Raw genomic sequence first — 23,405 nt, forward strand, 5'->3', positions numbered from 1 at the left:
TCCACGGGGCCAGTGACCCCGCAAGCACATAGACAAAGGATCAGATAGACGTACCACAACCAGGGCAGGTCCACCTCTTAGGCTCGCTGAGAGAGCAGGACGCCGAGCACTCAAGACACCTCCGCAAACCCTCTGCCACGAAACCCGCCCCACGGCGCCCGCGCGCTGCCGGCCCGACACCTCCGCGCATGCGCCACAGCGGGCAGAGCCGGGCCCCCCGCGCATGCGCCAGCGCAGCCCCGGGACGGGGTAGGCGGCTGGGGGGTCGCCATGGCGAGCGCTGCGGCGGCCAAGGGTGGCGGGGGCTCTTTCTCCGACCGCCACGCACGCCTCCTCCTCGCCCAGATCAACCGGCTGCGGGCCGGGCAGAGCTTCTGCGATGTGCGGCTGGAGGTGGGCCCGGAGGCGTTCGCCGTGCACCGCCTGGTGCTGGCGGCCAGCAGCCCCTACTTCGCGGCGCTGTTCGCGGGCGGCATGAAGGAGTCCGGCCGGGACGTGGTGCGGATCGCGGGGGTCGAGGCGGGCACCTTCCACACGCTCCTCGACTTCATCTACACAGGTAACGGGGGGCGGGGGGGCCGGTTGCCTGGCGGGCGCAGCCTGGAACGGGTCCCTTTGAAACGAAGGAATAAACTTAACAGCAGAGTCAGTTGTACTGTTAAGCAGCATTCGTTACTGACAGCTTCACTCGGGAGCTCTGGGATCATCCTCCGGGAGTGCTCCAAAGGCTGGATGCTCTTGCGTTGCTTATGTTCACATAATTATTGCATATGCATTACAGTTTTTTAAAATTTTAACATACATCTATACTAAGAAATAATTGGTGATGTTAGTTATAATTGTTTAGTTTCTTACTTACATCTATTAATTATTAGTTAAATATAAACTAAGCACTCTGCTTCTAAACCTGTTACTTAATCTTCTGTCTTGCTCTTCTCATGCAGAAGGATCTAAAACTTGCAAAATATCCCCTCGTTTTGCAGGTGGTCAGAGAGCATTTATCATGTCAGCTGGTTAATGATGGATACGTCTTTTGTAACTTAATCACAGCATACGTGAGCTTAGCAGCTTCTCTTCGCCTTCCCGCAGGGGTGCTGAGCATCGGCGAGCACAACGTGCAGGAGCTGATCGTCGCGGCCGACATGCTGCAGCTCACCGAGGTGGTGGAGCTCTGCTGCGAGTTCCTCAAGGGCCAGATCGACCCGCTGAACTGCATCGGCCTCTTCCAGTTCTCCGAGCAGATCGCCTGTCACGACCTGATGGAGTTCACCGAGAGCTACATCCACGGGCACTTTCTGGAGGTGCAGAGCGGGGAGGAGTTCCTGGCGCTGACCAAGGAGCAGCTGGTCAAGATCCTGCGAAGCGAGGACCTCAGCATTGAGGACGAGTACCAGGTTTTCATGGCAGCCATGCAATGGATTTTGAAGGATGTGGGGAAAAGAAAGAAATACGTCGTGGAAGTACTGGAGCCGGTTCGATTCCCTCTGCTACCAGCACAAAGGTTGTTAAAATACATAGAAAGTAAGTGAAAGAGGGAGAGAAGAAATATCAGATATTTGCATTTGAGCAAACCATATGTTGTTCGGAGTTTGATGGACTTTTTTAGATTGATAGCACGATGTGTGAAAACACTTATAGCAAACAAGTTTTGTTTCTTAACAATTACAGCTTGTTATAAAAATGTGCCTTTGAAAAGCCTTATAAAAGACGGCAATCTTGATTTGTCTGCTGTTTTGGGAGAAGCTACTAACTTTTCTACAACCTTGTTACTTATTGTCTGTAATTTTTCACAGGCTCTTTTTTTATTCTGCTTTATTTCCTCCAGGTATTCCAGATTTCAGCCTTCGGGTGGCCCTGCAAACTCTGTTGAAAGAATATTGTGAAGTCTGTAAATCTCCCAAAGAGAACAAGGTCAGCAGTTTTCTGCAGGCTTCTAAAGGTCGTCCCCGGAGGAAAGCCAGGAAGTACCTTTATGCAGTAGGTTAGAATGTGACTGTTTGAACTTTGTAAAACAATTGATGAAGTAGTATCTCATGTTACAGTACTGAAAGAGGCGCTGGAATTTTTTTTAAATCAAAAGATATGGCAAAATGTTTCATCTGGCCGAGTTAGTACACTAGCTACTTTCTGCTTAGAGTTGCACAGAAGTCCAGCATTCACACTTCTTGTCATTATGACATGGCATTCAAAGTCTAGAGTTGCCTTTTAGAAGTTATTTGCCTTGGGTGCAAAGCTGCAGATCGGCAGTGGGTTTGCCCGGGGTTCACTACTGGAATGGTGTCTGCAAATTTGCTGTGCTCCTTGTTCTCCTGAAGGCTGAAGTTTTCTCTGTCCAGGATGCTTTGGTTCATGTGATGGGATAATTGAAATTGCAAGTTGCCAGCAACAGGAAGGGAACGCTCTTGTTTCACCCTGTGGGATGTAACACTGACTTAAGATAGCGCAGGCTGTGGGCTGATCTGAGTTTTAACAAGAACGCAAATGGTAATACTTACAGCATTGTGGTGAGGTGGTCTTCTCAGGCACAAGTTACATGTCCCTTAAGGCGATTGTTCTTCCTTGCATGCTGGAGAAACAATGCTACTTGGAAAAGTCCAGTTCCTACTTAAAGTGACTAATGGCTGTTAGTGTAATTTTTTTCAATGGTTTAGATGCAGGAGCGTGGGGATGAGCAGGAAGCTCTTACTCAGCCATGATCTTTCTACTCACTTTCTAGGTGGGTACACCCGCCTGCAGGGAGGACGCTGGAGTGACAGTAGAGCCCTGAGCTGTGTGGAGCGATTTGACACCTTCAGCCACTACTGGACCACAGTGTCCTCCCTCCACCAGGCGCGGAGCGGGCTCGGTGTGGCTGTGGTGGGAGGAATGGTCTACGCCATTGGAGGTAACAGCTGAAACACGCTTGCTTTCTTACATGGGTACTTACGCATAGAGATTTTGTAAATTTTTCTTCCTGCTAGTGATTTGAAGGAACTCAACAGTCGATAAGACAGCTTTTAGATATAATAATAACAATTGAATTAGGGTTCCTTGGTTCTGTACCATCAGTGCCCTGTGAATTCTCTCCCTTCATGGTATAGCAGCACATAGATAAGCATATGGGCATGTACAGATGTACTAAGAGGTGCTGGGTGTTCTGAGGACTGTGTGTACCACCACTAATGGCATCTCTTGTCTCACTTGTAGCCTAGCAGAAGCCCATGGCATAAAAGGCTGTAGTACAGGACAAGCTGCTTGTGCTCTGCCTACCTAGTAAGGCTTGTTATGTATGTTTGCACAAGGATGTGATGAGTAGCTCTACCGGGCCATCATTAAAGAATGCATATGTATACTGTTTTTGTCACTGCAGAATACATTACTTGGTTTTGAAGCCCTGTCAGCTGTTCTGCAGAATAAAAAGTGCGTAGCAGTGTGTTGTTCACCCCTCTGTTTTCAATAATGTTTCAGGGAGCTGGTGATGGAAGCTGTTCCTGGTGGTGTTTCAGTTCTGGGTATAAACAAAGCTTTTGCTACTTCAGCTGTTTGGCTAGCTGAAAGAAAGATCTTGTGTTCAAATGTTGTCTGTCCTGGAAGTCATTGAAGAATGCTTCCAGATCTGCAGTACAAAACACTGAGTTTCCCCTGTCTGTTCTTGCTCTTATTACACAGGTGAGAAGGACTCGATGATTTTTGACTGTACTGAATGTTACGATCCTGTTACTAAGCAGTGGACCACTGTGGCTTCCATGAACCATCCCCGTTGTGGACTGGGAGTGTGCACGTGCTATGGTGCTATCTATGCTTTGGGTAAGTTTTGGGTTTTTTCTAGGTGAAGTTAATTCTAAAGGTGTAGATTTATTGAACTTGTACATTGATTTGATCTTAAATATTACATCTTGGTGTTGCAAATTTAAGTTTTGAAAACAGCTGTTTATATGAGCATTAGTATCTAAATCTTTGTGAATTAGTTGTAGTTCAGTTATAGTTGTAGATTCCTTGCTGGTTTCAGTATTAGTCTGTCTTGAAACAGTGTACCCTATATCTAAAAAGGCAGCTAACGCACAGCTTCATGCCATTAAATTCTTTCCTGTGTTCACTGTTATTTGCAGGAGGTTGGGTTGGAGCAGAGATTGGCAACACAATTGAAAGATTTGATCCTGAAGAAAATAGTTGGGATGTGGTGGGAAGCATGGCTGTGCCCCGTTACTACTTTGGGTGTTGTGAAATGCAAGGTGAGTGTTGTTAAGTTTTTATCCAGAAACAATTCTGAGAGCCTGAATTTTGAAGCTTTATGTTTCAGTCATGAATTGTTACCTTTGTCTTGTACTGTGCTGTCAGTTGCACGTGCTTGTGTCTCTCTTATTTGTTCTTCTAGTACCATATTTTTAATTCTGCAGAACTCATTATTGCTTTAATCAGAGCTTCTAGTGCTTGAGCCTCAAGTTACTCATTTGAAAGCTTTATGTATGCCACTAGTGGACAAATGGAGGATATTTAGCTGGCATTCATAAGCCTTAATGTCAGCCTAAGACTTGTAATATGACAAACACTTTCTTTCAAACCTTTGCTCCTCTGTTAGGTTTCATAATACAACACTCTTTCTACAGGTTTGATTTATGTTGTTGGTGGTATCAGCAGTGAAGGAGTAGAGCTACGCTCCGTTGAAGTCTATGACCCAATATCTAAACGCTGGTCTGAGCTCGCTCCAATGGGCACTGGAAGAGCGTACCTTGGTGTAGCTGCTCTCAACGATTGTATCTACGCTGTGGGAGGCTGGAATGAATCTCAGGATGCGCTTGCTACTGTAGAAAGATACTCCTTTGAAGAGGTATGATAGAGTCCCTTCCATAAATGTGGAGTGCATCAACTTTGTAAAAGATGCTGCAGAGGCAGCCTGCTTCCTTTCTTTAAAAAGAAAAGAAGTTGGAAATTCTGTTTCCTTTTCACTGCTGTCTGGTGATCTGAGTGAAACAAAACTTGGGTGATCTCAGGGTCTGTCTGTCCTGACCAGTCTGTAGAATCTTGCTATCTGACTTAGCGGAGCGTTTACAAAGGTTGCATGCACGCTTTGGGGAAACAGAAAGCTAAGCAATACTTGTGATGCATGGATATGCTGTAGTTTGGTAAAGACTTGCTAGAGTTAAGGTAGGAGGTAGATTACCCCTCTTCAATAGAATGGTCAATAATCTGACTAGGAAGAAATCCATGGAAAAGTAAGAGTTGCCCTTTGTTGCAAAAGGTGAGGATCTTCCTTCTGCACCACAATGTAGTGGTGTTTTAGTGTGACTAGAAAAATCACTTGGAACACTTAAGCTTTTGAAGAAGAAATTATTCCTTAGTATTATTGCTCATGTTTCTGAGATGCTCTTTGGAACAGTAGCTAATGTTAAAAGCAGAACATCATCCAGTGTGCTATTCTGTCTTGCTTTTGGAATTGAATCTAGTTTTCCTTATTTCCCACCTCAGACTATGTACCACTGTCTATTTTGGAGACAGACTGCATCTTGCAGTGACTGAAGAAGGGGAGGGTTGTCGTGTACACACACCATGTGGTCTGCTTTTTAGTGACTAGCATCATTTCAACTGCTTGTGCAAGTGTTGTCATTCCAGCCTTGATAATCTTCATGATACTGTAAACATATCATATATAAGCCTTGGAAGCGTATGCATAGTGTTCTTCATATATGTCTCAGTCTTTAAGCTTTAAAAGTTACTTCAATCAGAATTGTGGCTTGCCCTAAAATTACTTGTTGACTCTTTCACCTTCTCATTAGGAAAAGTGGGTTGAAGTTGCATCGATGAAGATACCAAGAGCTGGTGTCTGTGTTGTGGCTGTGAATGGGTTTCTTTATGCCTCGGGAGGCCGAGCTCCCAGTCATGATTTTGCTGCTCCAGTGACCTCTGACTCTGTTGAAGTTTATAACCCGCATGTGGACAGTTGGACTGAGATTGCCAACATGATCACCAGTCGCTGCGAAGGAGGCGTAGCTGTGCTGTAAAACACAAAGAAGAAAACTCATGCAAGGAATGAGTGAATCTGTCTCCTCAGATTTCCAGTTTCACTGGCCAGAAGCCTCTTCTAACACAGGAGCTTCAATAGAGACAGTGGAGGATCAGATCAGAGAGCTTTGCCTGAGCCAAAGGAAACATTGAAACTTTTGCCCTTCAAACTAAATTGGCTTATCCAGTGTCTGTCTCAGGAAGTACTCTGTTAAGAGTAGGAATGCCTTTTATGACTGGATTAAGATCACCGAAATAAATGGCAAATTTGCCTTGTGAAAATCTGAAGAAATCATTCCACCACATCAGAGACAGGTTGTGAACTCTGTAAGGTGCACCAAAGCCAGCATCTTCAACTGGCCTGTCTGGAAGGAGGTTACTTTAGACAGCTAGGAGTTACCCGTAGGTAAGAGCAGATGGGCTACATTACTTGTCTTTTTCTGGTGAAAATCAAGGAAAATATGACAGACGGGGAAGACTTGGTACCTCTGCGTATGATGCTGATGCATTTGATCCTCTTTTCTGCTGTTGGACATGATGGGCATTAAATATTAATTGGATATTTACTTTCTGGCCACTCCGCTAACTTGGATGGTGAGTGGGTGAGAATTTCATGTTCTGGAAGATGATTCTCACAGTTCAGCATAGGTTTTTCTCTTGGTGGTATCAGTGATGGCAGTAGGGCTCCTTTTTGTGTAAGCTCTGACAAATTTTAAATGGAAATGCTGTTCATTGGATTAGCTGTTCTGTTTAGGACTGCTCTTACTATAAAAATACAGGGAAAACATTTTGCCTTTCCCCCCCAGCCCCAGAGTTCTTGTGCTTTTACCCTGTGTGAGATGTGCTGAGATTTGGCATTGGAATATAGATTACTCTACAAGGTACACAGATTCATCTTTGCTACATCTTGTATCCTGCCTCTTCCAAATTTGAGTGGACAAAGCTTTTTGTGAGAGAACTATCTCCACTGAGCATTTAAGTGATGCTATTAGTGTGTTTTGTCTTACGGAGTTTGTATTTAGCTTGGATACATTAGAACAATACTACCAGGAGTTATTTCTAGATTAATTTAATTAATGTACTTGAAGTTGCTTTTTGCACAATACGATTGCATTTTCTGCACAGCTGTGGATGATTTGGATGGAGCCTGAAATAAGGCTGCTTGAACTTTGATCGACAGTGTTACTCGAGAACACAAAACCGCAACTGGAATGTCACAAAACAGGAAGCCTGTGCTGTGTAGACAAAGGAGCATTCATGCTGTCTAGGTCACTATCCCCTGTGTAAAATTAACAAATTAATACATGGATAAAACCCTCAAAGGTGAGTGGTGAAGGTACCTTAAGATTCTGGGTCTTCCATTCCAACATAGTATTGGGAGATTGCAAGGCTAAAACACACTAGACAATGCAGCATTTGTTTCTCTGAGTGTTCTATAATTTTACGTGTGCTTTTACTTCAAAAGGATTTCTTACGTGTGTGAATTAACATTTATTCAGTCTTTTTTTTTTCCCCAAATTTAAGCTTGTTTTAAACATTTTTTCATAATAAAGTGCATTGTCAGAACTGACTGTGGAATGCTCTTGAATAGGGTACTTTCCTGTCATAATGAGTTGTATCACTGCCACTTTCATATAGAAGGGGTTTTTGTTCTTTGGTTGCTTTTTTTTTTACTGGAAATGGTATTTCTCAGTAGGACATTAGGAAAAGATTCGTTATCAATATTGACTATTTGAAATACGCAAGTAACACATTTCTGTAGTAAAATACTCATCTATTTCTCTTCTCAGTGTAAAATCACTCAGACTTCTTGGAAGTCAGGCTGCCTTGCCAGCTCTGTGCAACCCACTCTGAGATCAAATGATAGGTAATATTTCTTAGGCTTTCTTCATTTCAGGATCCCTCATCACCTTGCCTATCCTTTCTTACCTGACACATAGCAGTGTCATTACTTTCTCAGTTGAAATAAGACAGAGAAGAGTTTTGTCCCACAACACAGGAATTGAACAGGTACGTATGTACTTTCACATAATTCTCTGCTGCTTCTTTAACCTAGAAGAGCTGCTTTCACCTTTTTACTCTATGACTACACAGTTGTTCTCTCCACCACAGAACATTATCACACATCGCAGTTAAATCAGATACTTTATGAATTGCTCTATGCTGAGTTATTACCCATGTCATTTGAATCTCCACTTCAAATTCATGACACTTAACGTCTCATTCAAGAGTGATGCTTTATTCTGCTGCTAAGGACAGACTTGTGCCTGCCTTGACAGTCATTGCTATTTACAATCCTAGCTAAATTGTTTGCTTTGAGAATAAGCATCCTGATCACTGCTATCTTATGACTTACAAGCACAAGTAAGTCTTTATTTCCCCTGAAACTCAGTACAAATGCCTTATTGGCATATAAACAGCTTTTTGCTGTTGATTTACTACTTTGTGTTCTGCCATTTATATCTGCTGTCACTTAGCTGCTCCTCTGAAATAGCCTTCAATGCTGCAGTAGCTAATAGCGATAACACCATCACCACCGTTCCCACCACCCTTAGTACTTTAAACCACCTAGGATAAGGAGGAAGAAGGGCAACGTCATAATGTAGCGCTATCCCTAAGGCCAGCACTAGCATTACCGCACCGTGAGTGACATCTTTAAAAAGTAAAGCTTGCCAGGCAAGTAGAGGAGGAACTGTACTGTTAGCCAGGCTCAGCCAGTCGGGCTTGGCTGGGCTGTTCTCTGGGAGAGCAAACCCCCACCTCATTCCTCCGAGGAAAGAGACTGTCACAGCACCATACAAAACCTGAGCAAACGCCACCTCTGGGTAGTAGGTCCCTTGAATGGCCATTGCCAGTGGCACAGAAACAAACGGAATTAGCCCTGCGAGGCTTAAATAAAGGGCTGGCTTTGGAGAATCCTTTAGTGATTCCACACTTCGTTCCAATACTCCTGGCTTTTTAGTCTCAGATTCCTTGGGGGTTTTCTTCTTGAAGCAAGGGGGAGATGTGTGAAAAGCCTGGAGCTTGGTTGCATATACTGATGCTGGGCTGAGGCTTGGAGATCTTGAGAAGAGACACACATCTGTCTGCAGACGAAAGCCGAGAGAACACCAAGTTGTCTTATTCTTTCTGTACAGTAGTAGTCTGGGACCTGTTAACTTCTGGACCTGCAATTATAAAGCTTGTTCTGAGCACCTTACAACGTAGGCTTACAGATCTACAGTTATCTGAACTACCAATGAAATACTGTTGGTACAGTTTTCCAGGTCAGGTCATATCACAGCTGCCCTCCCTTTTGATTTTCAGGTGTTTTTAGCTTAACTGCTTGCTGATGAAGAGCAACTAGGCTTTTCATTGCAAATAAGCAAACCTTAGTCACTATAAAAGGCTTGTACATTCTCCTTCCACCCACGCATGTATCTTTTAGGCATTAAGATATATCAATCCTTTTCAGAGTAGAGTATGAAATGTTTTCAGAAGAAGGACAAGGTGACCCCAGAAAGTAGCTACTACTGACTCACCACTCTAAAAACAACAGAAACAGACAAAAAATGACAACAAAAAAAACCCCAAAACAACAGGAAAAAATACTTTAGACACTGAAAGTTGATTATATAAAGAAATACTATAGCTTTGGCTAAAAGCTGCTGTAAGTAATAGGAATTATCTGATAAACATGTGGCTACTCTAAGGTGTAACTCACTTTTCTTCAGTTATACTTGTTGCTCTATTACTTTCAGAGAAAAACAGACAGCAAAGGCGGCTTCAGAAACTTACTCGGAAAGATGTGTGGAAACAGCATCGCTGTAGGAAAGGAAACATGTTTGCTTTATCGAGGCCCTGAAACAGAGAAATTCAGAAGGTCTGAAATTGATAAGCAAGACTCCTGGAGCTGTGTATTTTAGGAGAGATACTGTATGTACTCTATCATGTGCCTACTACAGGGTATCTTTTTCAGGGAGCTCTATGAACTGAAGCTCTGAAGTTGTAATAACTGTTACAAAAACGATTTCTAGTTAAAGAACTATCCGGAAGCAGGCGATGTTTTCCCGGCCTGGATCAGCTCCTTTTCCCGGAAGAAGGGCTGCACGCAGCTGATACACCATCGGTTCCCGACCCTTCACCACTGAGGAACGGAAACTCCATCGCACCCCCAGCTGCAGGTAAGTGACCCGCAGGGGGGTCAAAACTCACCTGGAACGGCAAGCAGGCGGCGGGCTTGACTCTCCGGTCCTGCTGCTTTGGGGAAGGCGGGCGGCTCCAAGAGCCGCGGGGAGAGGAGAAGCTGCGTGTCCGGGAAGGACGCGGGTGCCACGGGGCCGGGGCGGGGAAGCCGCGCTGTGCCCGCCGCCAGGCCCAACCGCGGCGGTACCCGCCGGCTGCCGTGCCTTCCGGTGGCCCGGGAAGCGCTCGGCGCGGCCCTGCGCGGTGCAAGTCCGGGCGGGAACAGGCGCGGCCCGTCTCGTTCCGCTGGACCGGGGAAGTGTCCAAGTGTGCGGGTCACCCGCAAGAGCCGCATGTCCCACTCCCCGAGGAGAGCAGAACCGAGAGGGCACGCTCGCTTCCCTGCCGCCGGAGGGATCGGGTGGGGTTGGCAGAGCGGCAAGAAGAGCCGCTGCTGCCCTCGGGGCTGCCGTGCAGGGTGCGGGAGTCGCTCCCGCTTTCCAGGTTCTGGGGTCTCCGCAGCAGGCGAGCTTTGAGCACCTCGATCACTGCTATCTTACGACTTACAAACACAAGTAAGGCTTTATTTCGCCTAGAACTCAGTACAAATGCCCTATTGGTATACGAACAGCTTTTTGCTGTTGATTTACTATTTTGTGTTCTCCCATTTATGTCTGCTGTCACTTAGCTGCTCCTCTGAAATAGCCTTCAATGCTGCAGTCGCAGCATCAAGTGGCAAAGCGGAGGCGGACTACAAATCCCAGCCTGCCCCGCGGCGCGGTGCCCGGCCGATCGGCGTGGCGGGGGGCGCACGGCCTGCTGGGATGCGTAGTCTCCAGTGGCTCCCGACAGGCGGGGAGGGCGGTCCGCGCTACCGCTCTGATTGGAGGGGCTGGGAGGGCGCGCGCGCGGCTCCCTCCCGGGTCCGGGCCGGGAGTGGGGATCGACCCGCGCGGCCGCAGGGGGAGCGGGAGGGGGCGTGTCCCTTCCGCCTCTGTGGCCCCGCCCCGCGCGCTCGCAGGCCCCGCCCCCTCCGGCCCCCGGCCGGGCAGGGCCGGGCAGCCATTTTGGGCAGAGCTTTGTTATGGTTCTGAGGCCGCAGGAGGCAGCGAGAGGGGCCTGGCCGGTGAGTGCGGCTCCCACCCCCGTTCTCCCGGCGTCTCGCCGCGTCTTCCCGCGCGGCCCCGTCGTCCACCGCTTCGGGACTCGGCCCGTTTTCCCCTGCTGGCTCTGCGGCCTCGCAGCGGCCCGGGATCGGCCTCCAGCCAGGCCGGGACCCCGCTGGCGGTGGCGGCGGGGGGTGGTGCGGACACCGGGGGGATTACCTCGGCCCCGCTGCGCGCCCACTCCCGTCCCTCCGCCGCGGGGAGCCCGCTCCTGAAGGCGGCAACGAGGGGCTCCTTGCGGGGCAGGGCCGCCGGGCCGGGGGAGGGCGGCTGGGGCCGAGGCGCCTCGTTTATTGTTTCCTGCTTCGCCGGGAAGTTCCCAGCGCCTGACACTGCCCGGGCGCCGCCGCGGCCGCTCCGGCTCTCGCCCGGAGTTTTGCCTTGTCCTGTCAACAAACGGGGCCGGCCGGGCGCGGGGCGGGGGGGGAAGGAAGGACGGGCCGGATCGCCGCGTTCCGCCGGGGTGAAGTCCCCGGGCGGGGGCGGGCGCGGGGCGGGCGGAGCGGCCGCGGCGACTCCGCCGCCGTCGGTTTTGCTGGCGAGCTGGAAACGAAAGCGGGTGAGCCGCGCTGGGTCGGGCCGTTTCCCCGCGGCTCGGCGGGGGTTATGGCCGCTCTTTCCGGCAGCCCCGGCGGGAGGGGGCGGTCGGCGCCGCGCAGTGACACGTGTGCTCGGGCAGCCCGGCCTGTGCGGGCCCGGGGCAGATGGGGCCTGGGAGCCTCGTCAGGTGCCGCTCGGTGCCCGTCCGCGCACGCACAGCGCCGGGCGGGAGCGGGAGGCGGCTTTTTTCCGTCTATAAAGTTATTTCTCTGTGTCCGTTGGCCTAAGGTCGTGGCGTGGTGTAACTTAAACGGCTGTAGCTGGGCTTGATCAGAGCAGCTGTGTTCACACCGAGCATTTCAAAAGAAGCGTTTAAGGCTTTGGATCGAATTCAGTTTAGTAATGAGCCGTTCTGGAGCGATTTTAGAGTAGTTAGTGGGTGTCTGCACAAGTTACGAGTTTTTAAACAGCTTTAGAGGAACAGTCACTATTTAAATCCTTGCAAGTAACGCTAGAATCTTCTAAGAACATTGCGTAAAAATCTTTTTATGTTAACGTGACCAGGTAGGTCAGCTTTTCTTTCCCCACCTGCAAGGTCTGAGTGACACAAGTGTTAGTAATGTTGAAAATACTCTGAAACTTTGCGAGTGACTGAGTGAAGCACGAAAACAGCTGACATAATTTAAGAGCCATCAAAGCTGAATTTACTGTGGAGTTGACGTTGCTTCTATAAAAATGTGAGGTGGTTATGAGGAAAACCTGTGTTACTTCATGAATGAACGTGGCTGGTGTTCAGCAAAAGGTTCCTGGTGCTCATCCATTTGGAGCCCTGTATTTCAAACTTCCAGTTTCTGGCTTGGGAAGGAAACAAGTATAGAGAAGAAATAAAATCACAAGGTTTAAGACAAGCAGTTTTTCTTCTTGCATTCTTTCTGATTGCTTCTAGAGAAAAGTACCTTAAGAAGAACTTCTTGAAGTTGGGTATTTAGAATAGAAAAGCTTCAGGTGATACCCTTATTTTTTCCCCCCCCTTTTTTTCTGAACAGCTCTTTGTAAGGAAATGCAGCCTCTGCATTCTGTATTCATCTGGTTTGTGGACTTAATCCTACATGACACAGAAGTTTCCATTGCAGATATCATACTAGGACTTAAAGCGAAAACATACAGGGAACAGATGGCATTAAAAAAAAAAAGTGAAGTCCTGTTTTTTCTGAGGATGTCTCAGAAATAAGAGGAGTAGAATGCAGATGTGACGTGTAACAAACCAAGTGGAAGTGCACACATTCTGAATTGGTAGGAAAAATACTCTGAGAACGTTTTGCAAAGTGTGGTCCCCTTGTCTCACGGATGTGACTGCTTTGTACGTGATTTTATGGCCTCTTGAAATTTCTGTTTTAAATTATGTCACTACAAAAAAACAATCATCACTAGCATGTCAATGAAATTTAAAAACTACTTCAAGAGCTGCAGGGATGTTTAATACAGAAGGTATTTAATACTGTGGTCGGATCTGTGAATTTTCAGCGGTGTGGGGTGTCAGAGAATGTAGTTCTTGTCTTTACTAAGCGCATGACAATTATTGGCTCAGGAGTTAAAAGTTGCTTCTTAAAATTTAATCTCAGTGGTACAAGATGTTTGAATTTAGTTGTGTGGCTGCCGAATTAACTTAGTTGTGCAGTGTACTTCAGGGTGCGCTTCGTCGGTTTGTATGAACAGATCAGAAAAGGGCTGGCTGTGTTCGGCAGAGCTAAAACATAAAGCGCCTCTCTTGACTGAAGTGCTGGCCGCTCTTGCATGGATACAGCTTTATCTAATGGCGTTGTAAAAACACAACTGTGAGATGACTGTTGCTATAACTTACACAGGGAAAGGTCATAGTTACTGAATTCTGCAGCTGATGATGTGGTGTGTATACCAGGAAGTTTGTTTGGGATTTTTAAGCTTTATGTTAATTTAATTGTAGAGGCAGGAGTGGTTTAGATTACGTTCTGCTAACACAGCAGTGTAAGTAGACATTTTACTGTCACTTGTGTAGCGACCAGGATACCAGCTAAATCATGTGTAGCTTTCGTTTCAGTAAGAGTAATGGAGGTGCATGTTCTCCTGTCAGATTTGATGAAAAGCAGTGAAGTTGGCAGAAACATGGTCCTGCTTGGAATACTTCACGAATACCAGGATGTTGTTTAACTTGTGTTCTGTAAGTTAATATGTTCCTGTGAAAATGTGCCAAACTTTAATGAGTTACTCTAAGGTCAGAAGATAAATTTACATTTTTGGGCGTGGATTTAGGTAGAGATTGATAGTGGCTAAGCATCCACTGGCCCATATATGTATCTGCAAACATTGTGCAGACCTAAAATTTCTAGGTTAGGCGAGGCCACTAGCATGACAGTAAGTGGGAAGCATGTTGGTTAAATTAATCATACATATTAACGATCTGGCTGCATCACTCCAAACTGAAATTTCTAGATTAAAGTGTTCGTAACTATTTCAGTTCCTACCTTTTCTAGTTGACCTTCAAAAGTGTCAGAATAGGAATTTTAACACTTCATGCTGCTTAAACCTTTCTGTAATTAAACATCAAAAATACTTTGCAAAGTGTTGGTGCATGCAGTTCCATCAAGTGACTAATCTGAAATAGCTGCGCTCCCAAGGCCTGGCTTAACAGAAATCCTTTGAACCAGTGCGTCCAAACATAACTGAGGTTTTCTGCAATAAATGGTGCTCAGAAACAAATATTTTGCAGTGTATGACCTTGTGCCTCAGGGGCTGTTGTACACTGGAGAGTTCAGCAGGAACTACTTAAGTTCTAGGATTTACAATCATTGCAGCAAAAAGGCCAGTGTCTTTTTTTTGCTGTTTTTCTCCTTGAATCTTGTGATCCCTTCTAGGTCAGTGTTTTCATGGTCTCATCCTCCACCCTGACAGGAGCATCGTAGCTTCACGGTGTGATGTTTGATGCTCTTAATAAGCAAAGGGGTGTATGTGTATAATGTTGTCTAAATACCTGTCCTTGGTTCTAGGAATCCCCTTTTTCCAATACAGGAAGAAGTGAATTTTTAATTAATTTCTCTTGGAGACATTTTATTTCCTAGGTTCGGGTAAGATAGTGTCAGGGTGGATAGTGGTATGGCCAGGGAGGGCTGGCGGTGGGGTTGGAGGTTTGGTGTGGCAGGGACTGCTTTCCTCATATCTGTGTGACCCTCTGAGCATAGTTGCAACATACAGAGCATGTGGCAATGATTGTCATTCTCTTGGAATTTTGTCCTCTTTAGTTTGTGATGAAAAGTTAACTTGTAAATAAAAGACTGAGTCTGCTGTGGAGGTATGTGGTATTATTCTGGGCACAGAAATTATTGGTACTCACAAAGTTGCTGGTAAATATGTATGGTAAAGACTACAACAGGTCGCCAGCCTTTCAGCAGAAAGGAGTGTTTTGCCATTGTGTTTCAATGCGTCATCCATCATCAAGGGATTAATCAGGATTCACGTGAGGTAGGCTGAAAAGACCTTTGATGCTAATCTTAAAAAACTCAGCAGGGGAACTCTCTCACCCTGAAAATGTTGAATATGTTATGATCTTGACTGTTAGTTTGGGAAAACTTTCTTTCCTCTACTTTGAACTCTAGCTAAAGTAGAGAAACAGGTTAATGATGACTTTAATCTCTTTAGGTTGGCTCGGCCTTATGGAATGTATCCTACAGTATTTAGGCGGCTGAGAGCCTGTGGGGTGGGAAGAGTTCCAGAATACTGTAAAGTGTTGAGGAGCTCTTCCCTTTGCAACGTCTAGAAAAAGGCAGGACTTGGTTATGTTCAAGTGAAGAGCGTTTACATCAGGGAGTCTGTCCTGGGTCACATACTGTTTGGTGTTTTCACCTCTCTGTGTCACAATGATATTCGTACTGAACACACAGATGGTATGATCTTGACAAATTCAATAAACGGTCTGAAATCACTTGCATTGATTTCAGCCATTTTGGTGTAGATGGGTTCAAATTACTGCGTTTGGGAATATTACCTTATGCAGACAAGTAACAGGCAGCAGTTCTGTGGGAGAGTCTCTAGGGGTTGTAGTGGTTCCGAAATTATTGTGAGTCAGCAGCATCGCTATCATGAAAATTCACTTGTCATACTGGAACGTATAAAAGAGCATTGTAAAGAAGGTAATGAAGCAGTTTTTCCATTCTGCTGAGGAACGAGTGGTAGGTCTGCAGCTGAAAGTATCTTGTTCAGTTTGTGATACTATCATACTGTGGGAAAGTTATGGCTGGGTAACAAGATCTGTAAAGGAGATAATAAAGTCTGTAAAAGAGAGAACCCTTGAGTGAGAATTGGGGGGGGGGCTGGGGGGGGAATTGGATTGTTTAGCTCTGGAATGGTTTTATACAACTGTATTTCATCAGATATCAGCAGGTGATCTATAAAGCAGCTTAAAAAAGTAACCTGCAGGTATAAGTGGAAGCCAGCTCTGGGATCCTGTCACTGCCTGCAGGTTGTCGTGCTTGGTAGGTGGGTCACATCAGTTTTTTCATCATCAGTGCTTTGAACTTAAAAGCTTGTAGCTTCAACAGTAAAATTGGAGTGGTTGGGAGAGAGGTGTTTATTTTTTGAAGACATTACTGTATTTGATCCTGGAATATGATATATCCTTTTTCTGCTGCTAAACAGTGCTGGGATACAGGGTGGTCTGTGGGACTTCCCCTATGACTCCCTCAAAAATCCCCACCACCTGCTAAGCTTGCCTTTCAGTCAGGGAATGCTGACGTACTGGTCTGGAGAAAGATGTCTGAAAAGATATTTGCAAGGAGAGATTAGTCAACGTGCCATATCCATCATGAATAAAACAAGTAGTTATGGGTTGAAATTGCAGCAGAATATATTTAGGTCAGACTTTAGGTGCAAGGACAGGCACAGAATAACCAAACCAGATTGTAGAGGTACGCGGGAGAATGCTGGTATGCTGATCTCTTGATTTACAGCTCCCAATAAAATATTCCGATGGAGATGTAATAGCTGCAGAATGAATTTGTCTGCTGGTAGCAAACTTGTTTTTCTGATATTATTTGAGACATCTTAGGATTAATTTTTGGACCTCTGCAGCCTGAAGATCACTGTACAAATTGTGGGGGGGAGGCATTTTCAAAGGCATCTGATGGGAGAGGATAGAGCTAAGGTCTTTTAAACTATGAACTATGCAACCTCTGACTATTATTTTTTTCCCAGATGTTTTCCTAGTATTCCCTAGTTTATTGTAGGACACTAGATAGAAGAACAACATTGTTTAACCCTTAGCCTGCACAGTGAACCTGCAGAATAACAGCACAATAATTCCATACAAGATGTAAAGATGAAGCTCAAGCCAGCTGGACAACACCTTGTCCATAACTCCTTGCTTTATTTTATCTCTTAGGAGTTTCACAGGCAGGATCGTAGAGAGAGCTCCAGCAGAAGACTTCTAACATCCAAAAAGACGGATCTGCCAGCTCCAGCAAATCATCAGATTAAAAGTTCAGGGCTCACTTGTTCCTTTCCCTGAATATTTATTATTTGTGCAGTTCATTTTATGTATATAGGACTTGTTTTAAACTGAATTGTCTTCCGTGACTTTTCTGCATTGATGTTTGATAATACTTTCTTAGTTAGAGGAAGTGCTGAAAATTTTAAGCTAGTAGAATGAAAAATGTAGCAGACAAAGTAAAATTTACAAACTGTAACGCAGGTGGTGCACACGTGCTGTAAAGTGCTGAGTGAACACGTCTTTGTCGTGTCCTAGTCACAGACAAATAAATGTGGAGTTTCTTCATGTTTTCCTGGTCTTGAGGTTTGGAAACAACGCGAGTGGAGGGAGGGGCAGAGAGAACAGGGTCACTCCCCACTCTTGGCCTCTTGTCTTGGGTGGGAAGTACCTACCACTGGAAGGTGCCGCCCTTCCCAGTTTGTGGCACTCGCCTCGTAGGGCTGGGATCATGGTATCGAGGGGAAGAGTTACTATAATACTGTTTAGGATAGTGTCTCTTATTTCTGAATCCCTTTCTGTGTTTAATTTGTTTACTCTCAGTTCCGTTTTCTCTTTACAAGTGACATGTCTTCTACTCTCTTATCCTTCATCTGGAGTGCAGATCTGCGCTTCCCTGTACTTGATTTATGGTGTCTCTCGCCTGGACATGAATATTGCATAAATAGTCTGATTGCATTTGATGCTGTCTTCCAAAGGAAATATGTTTTCCTCAGTGCCAAACAGAATATATTTAAATACACTATACTAGCAATAGTAACCCTGGTAAAATACCAGGTTAGTGGGGAACACCTATCCCATTTTTTTTAAGGTACTGGAGAACTACTTGTGCTTAGGCTCTGTCTACATCTCTGGAAGACAGGTAGGCAGGAGGTATGTAGTATGCATCAGGGATAAGGCGGTAACTACATGTTTGCAATTCCTTGCTTATGATGGGGAACATTATCCTGGTGCATGCTACTGAGCGAAAACAAGCTTGCTGGCTCTGGGGTTTCCTCAGTGCACCTGATACTGTTGGCACAGCACTGATGTTGTGGTAGCTTCGCTGGCCAAAACTCTGAGCAGCTTGGGCTGTAAAGGCAGGCATCCATCAATCAATAGCATTGCTGAGGGTGACGTCTTTCCCAATTATTCAGTGAAGAATCTTTCCTACATCACAGTTCTAGAAGTCATTTTTCCCTCTGGTTTGGTTATGTTACTCTTGCAAGCCCTTGTATCTTTGCTATTAAGAAAGGGGAAAAAAAATCACCTCCTTACTCTCTGCGTTCTACATCGTAGTATGTATTCACAAAACCGGATTGTAAAGGCTCTGTGAGGTATGGGATTGTGTGGGTGCATAGATTTGTTCCAGAAATTTGGAATGAGGTAGGATTCGGTCAGTGTGACCTTAGAGCTCTAAGTGGAAAGTAAGCGGGTAAATGGGCAGGTTGTGAGTGTACTGTATGAGACACCGATGGGAGGAGTGTCAATAGAGAAAAGGGGTTTAGCATATAGATGTGGCCATATGGACCTTTCTTAACCTGTTTTCAGTTCATTCATGTTGATCATCTGGTTTGCAGAAGTAGTCAGATACATAACAGTTAATATGATTTTCCCCCACCCCCCAGCCTGTTACTCTGGAAAAACGTTTGTGTGGACAAGCTTCTGGCATCTTTTCATCTTGGAATATATAGATTTGCAGTGTTGTTTCTAGAACACAGAATAGTTTTGATGATTCTGCAAGACAGATTCATTTGCTTTCAACTTGAAAAACAAGGTGTTAATCTTCCAGTAATAGCTGGTTTTTATAAGAACTTTTAATGTCTGTATCGGGGAAGATTTTGGGTTGGTGCATGATTAACATTTTAATCCATCATTTAGTGGTTTTAATGGGCTCATGATTCTAGAAAATCTGAGTGCTGCTTTAGATGTGAGATTTTTTTTCAGCAGACAGATACAATTTAAACAATGTTTTCCGCAGTATTTTTAATTAATAAAACTGCCCTTTTATATTTGAGTAACTGTTTTGGGGGTCTGGCTGTGTGATATAATGGAAAGGGATAAGTAATGATACCAGATGTGCTATTCTAGTTACTCTGGTGCGTAATACCTCAGGTGTGTGAGTACTACCAGTTGTACATGCCATTCTGGAACATCTACATTTGTCCTCTCCAAAGGCAACTGGATTTCCATTGCGTAGACAGACTGAAGATGTGTCTAGATAATTGTATTAATGGAAGCTGAGAGCAAAATGAAAGTAAGTTTGTTTTGTAGATACTTTATGTAGGTGAACATGCCATTAACTGCAAAAAAAGGAGCTCAGCAGTTGTTATGACAACTCCTGAACTGGTAATGCTGCTCTTGTGTCTTTTATAGTAAGGCCTAGTGATGCATGTGAGGTTGAAGCAAGATTTGTAATTACATTACTTTAAAAGGGCTGTGTGCCAAAATATCATTATCTTATTGAATAAAATGTTTCTAATAATAGTAAGACCAAACTGTGTTCTGCTTCTTTGGAAAACAGGATAATGAAATTTCACGTGTGGCTTTTTGGTATCCTTAAGGAAATCAGGGGCGTGCTGTAGGTTGGGCTGCAGGCTGTGACTCCCTGTTTCTGTGAATGTGTTGGATGGAGCAGCAGTTGTTAGAAAGAGATCTTATTTTAGGGAATGCATATGGTATTAATTCTTTATCATAAACCAGCGTACACCTATTAAATAACACTCTACTGTGAAGAGTAGCTAAGTGGAGAGGTCTGTTGTGTATGTTTAGGCATATCTGCTTGATTAAATCGCTTTAAAAGAGCTGCACAGAAAACTGATGAGGGAAGTAAATTCTGTTCTGCTTTATGCATCCATTAAATTGTTCACTAATTTTTCTGAATGCTTTTGCAGCCCAGCTGACATCTGATCTTTAGGAATATTACTGAAATCCCAATTGACTTGGCCAGTTAGAAAAACAAATCTTTACTTTTTTTTTGACTAAACGTGTTCTATTTAAAGTAATACATAGAAATGCAGCGAACTGGAATTGTGGCAGGGATAGACAGATGTTCTTGTGACCTTTTACGGCTGCTGTTTGCTGGATTGATAAATATATAACGAAGGGTAAAAGTCTACTTTTATGCTGGTTTTCTACTAGAGGCTCCACATCTGTGTGATTTGCTCTTGCAGGAGAGAAGAAATGGAATTAGAGGCTGTAATTAATAGCGTTCTAGGTGGACAGCAGGGCTGAAGGGATCTGAGGAGGTTTGCAGAGTATAATGGAGCAGAAAAAGCATCCAGTAAAACGGGTCCGACTCAGCAGCCTGCACTGCAGGAGGTTCTGTGGGCACAGCCTGGAAGCCCGGCTTCCATTCCCGGTGTTCCCAGACAGGTTTCCTACTGGAACAGCACAGCCTGCTGGGTCACCTTGGAACTCGGGGTGGGTTTTGCCTCCCATCGGGGTTTTACAGTTTAGTCGACCAAGGCAGGAGATGGAAGAGGAATAGCAAAAATGTGCATAGATTAGCGTTCTCAGCAGTGCTTGCTTAGGACCTTTTGAAACATCTTCATCCGTTCCCAGTGAGAAATCTCTCAATGGCTTTGATTTATCTTCAGCTTTTCTCTCTGCTCTGGTCAGTTCAGGTCCTTCCATATTGAACACCTTCATCATTCCTACTCTCAGGTACATCTGGAAAGCTCAGCTTGAGAAACAAAGCTTTAGAAGCTTTCTGGTTTAGAGATTAACTCTGATCAAGTCAATGTTAGCAGTAGAAATGAAAGTTAACAAAAAGATTAAAACAGCTACGCAACTATGTTCATTGGTAACATAGCAAGAACACTATGAATGGCTTATTGGAGGGTGGGGATTTTGTCCTGGACTATGTACGTTTCCTTATTGTAGTTTGTGCCTCTTCTTTAAACAGGATATGCTTGTATGTTCCTTCCATTTTCATGTCAATTTTTAAATATTTGTTTAGACAAATACAAAATGAAATCTGGTGATATAAAAGAGCAGCTGACAATTTTCACTAGTTTGACTTAGTGATAAATATCACTTCTTCCACTTGGATGTTCAGTGACACAGTGAAGGATATTTAGATACAAAACTTAAGCACTTACCAAGGGGGAAAAAGTACTTTTATAATATGAAAAGTTTATGAATAGAAGTTGCTGTGAAATAACAGTTAAAAGGTTTTGAATGCAACATTCTGAAATTGATAATTGAAATTATTTTTTCAAAAGATTAATTAGAACTGTTAACAAGTGGAACCCAAATGCTAATGCAACGTTTAATTTTTACTATATTTATATTACTTGCCAAAGGCTTCTTCGTTTTGATCAGCGAAAGAATATTTTGGGGTACTTGACAACCTGTTGTTGCTGTTCACCGAAGCTCATTAACACAGATGTCATTGTTCTGAAAGCAAGTATGCCTTTAGAGAACGTCTCATTTAGTGATATTATATTCTCTTTTTCTGATTTGTATTTCCAGAAATAATTCAAACTTGAACTAAATTGAGAGAGAAAATTAATTAAATTTGCATTGATGAACACTTTAATCTGTGGGTTTTTTTCCTGATAATGGGAGTTGCTGCTGGGAATGATCTTTGTCCTCTCTGTTTTCCATAGTGAAGCAGAGACCAGTTTGAACTGTCATTGCAGTATGGGAAGAATCAGGAGCTTTGCCTTCAGGGAATGTGTGTTTGTTCCACGCGTGTGTTTGTTCCACGCGTGTGACCAGAGAAAAGCAGACGCCACCTCTACTTTGAGGGATCTCTTTGCTTTGTTCATTATTGAGTAGTTGGTGAAGGTCGTTTCACTTCTACGTAGTAATAAAAAAAAACCCCAATGTTAGGTATTAGGAATAAAGGGTAAAACATGCACAATTTTGCCACTGTAAACATTGTTCATGCTCCCAAATCTTGAACACTTGACGCGGTTTTGGTGACATTACATCTAAAAGATGTGGAAATGCCAGTAGGGATTATTAGAGGTGTTCAGAAAGCTTCCGCAAATAGTCTGGCTTAGCTTGGAAGAGGGATGAGAGCATGAGGACATGGGTCATGTATAAAAACATGAGTTTCATGAAAAACGGAATGGAATGGTGTTGGGTGCTTTGGTAGCACAAGAAAACATCCAGTTGAGTTGAGACTGACATTTTTGTAGCCACTAATTCACTTCTAGACAAAGCATAATAAACTGTGCCCTTTCTCATTTGGGAGGCAAAAATGTATAAATGTGACTAAAACCAAAATAATTAAACAGATGTACCTGGAAGTAATAAACTATAGTGCAGACTCTGGCTTAAAAGTCTGAGAAATTATCCTGGGAGCCCTGATGCTACTTGTTCTTCTTGCACGTTTTTCTTCAAGATTTGTTGTGGGTTGCTGTCAGAGAAGGGAACAGAGAGACTTTGGGTCTTGCCCATGATGATTTTGTGGTAGTACTGTAGCCAGTGGTACGGTGGGTTATGGAAGTGCTCTTAGCCTGGTTGAAGGTGCGATGCTGAACAGGGCTCCATGTGCATGAGGGGCGACTGCAGCACCTCAGATATGGCCTAATCCTGGACACTGGAGGGTTTCAGTAGTAGCATAATTTACAACATTTCATCTAACAGCAGGTTTTTTGCTTTAGCAAAAATGAATGCATTTTAATATCATCACATACCTTGGTTTTTTGCGCTAGTATGTGCGCAGGAAGGTGATGGCCGGAGAGCAGCATATATACATATAGTGTATGGGCACATAGCCTTCAGTGCCTTGCTTGTGCTGGCAAACATGACTTTGGAAGGGCCCAAGACATGGCTTTGAATTTACTGAATGTGCCTTCTGCACACTACCTGAAGAGAAGTGGGTGAAGACTATTTTAAGCATCTTACTTTGATGTACTGCAGCCTCGGTGCAAAATCTCAAGTGAAATTCTTTCAGAATAAAGGTTACAGAAGTACCAAAATAGTTGATAGAAGGTTTGAGATGATGTGGACATCATTCCTTTAGCAAGTTTTCTGCTCAGCAGTACCTCATTTAAGCTAATTGTGCAAGCACAGTATTTGAAAGACTTGGGTATCCATCCTAAATG

General features: G+C 44.4%; 4 protein-coding genes across 6 annotated transcripts in view; 3 read left to right on the plus strand and 1 right to left on the minus strand.

Moving 5' to 3' along the window:
- The window catches only part of PRDX1 (peroxiredoxin 1), a 341,280-nt gene that overhangs the window by 245,733 nt on the left and 72,142 nt on the right, over nt 1-23,405 (plus strand). The window contains exon 1 of one of the 3 annotated variants that reach the window (XM_071809915.1): nt 12,894-12,903. The exons of the other annotated variants lie outside the window; for them this stretch is intronic. The gene's annotated coding sequence lies outside the window, so the exon portion shown is untranslated. Of the gene's footprint in view, nt 1-12,893; nt 12,904-23,405 lie in introns of those variants that run through there. 3 annotated transcript variants of the gene reach the window in all.
- On the plus strand, nt 219-7,545 carry IPP (intracisternal A particle-promoted polypeptide). Its single transcript, XM_065842345.2, has 8 exons — nt 219-559; nt 1,090-1,521; nt 1,826-1,981; nt 2,717-2,884; nt 3,649-3,786; nt 4,089-4,211; nt 4,587-4,807; nt 5,754-7,545. The coding sequence occupies exons 1-8, from the start codon at nt 271-273 to the stop codon at nt 5,976-5,978; spliced, it is 1,752 nt and encodes a 583-aa protein (XP_065698417.1). The 5' UTR covers nt 219-270; the 3' UTR covers nt 5,979-7,545.
- On the minus strand, nt 7,033-10,393 carry TMEM69 (transmembrane protein 69). The gene is made up of 3 exons (XM_065842346.2): nt 10,174-10,393; nt 9,757-9,819; nt 7,033-9,146 (listed from the first exon to the last, which is right to left on the minus strand). The coding sequence occupies exons 2-3, from the start codon at nt 9,799-9,801 to the stop codon at nt 8,418-8,420; spliced, it is 774 nt and encodes a 257-aa protein (XP_065698418.1). The 5' UTR covers nt 9,802-9,819; nt 10,174-10,393; the 3' UTR covers nt 7,033-8,417.
- Nucleotides 11,142-23,405, plus strand: part of GPBP1L1 (GC-rich promoter binding protein 1 like 1) — a 32,246-nt gene continuing 19,982 nt past the window's right edge. Inside the window, exon 1 of the mRNA XM_065842396.2 lies at nt 11,142-11,269. The gene's annotated coding sequence lies outside the window, so the exon portion shown is untranslated. The remainder of the gene's footprint in view (nt 11,270-23,405) is intronic.

Source organism: Patagioenas fasciata, chromosome 6 (assembly GCF_037038585.1).
Source record: "Patagioenas fasciata isolate bPatFas1 chromosome 6, bPatFas1.hap1, whole genome shotgun sequence".
NCBI classification, from domain to species: Eukaryota; Metazoa; Chordata; class Aves; order Columbiformes; family Columbidae; genus Patagioenas; species Patagioenas fasciata.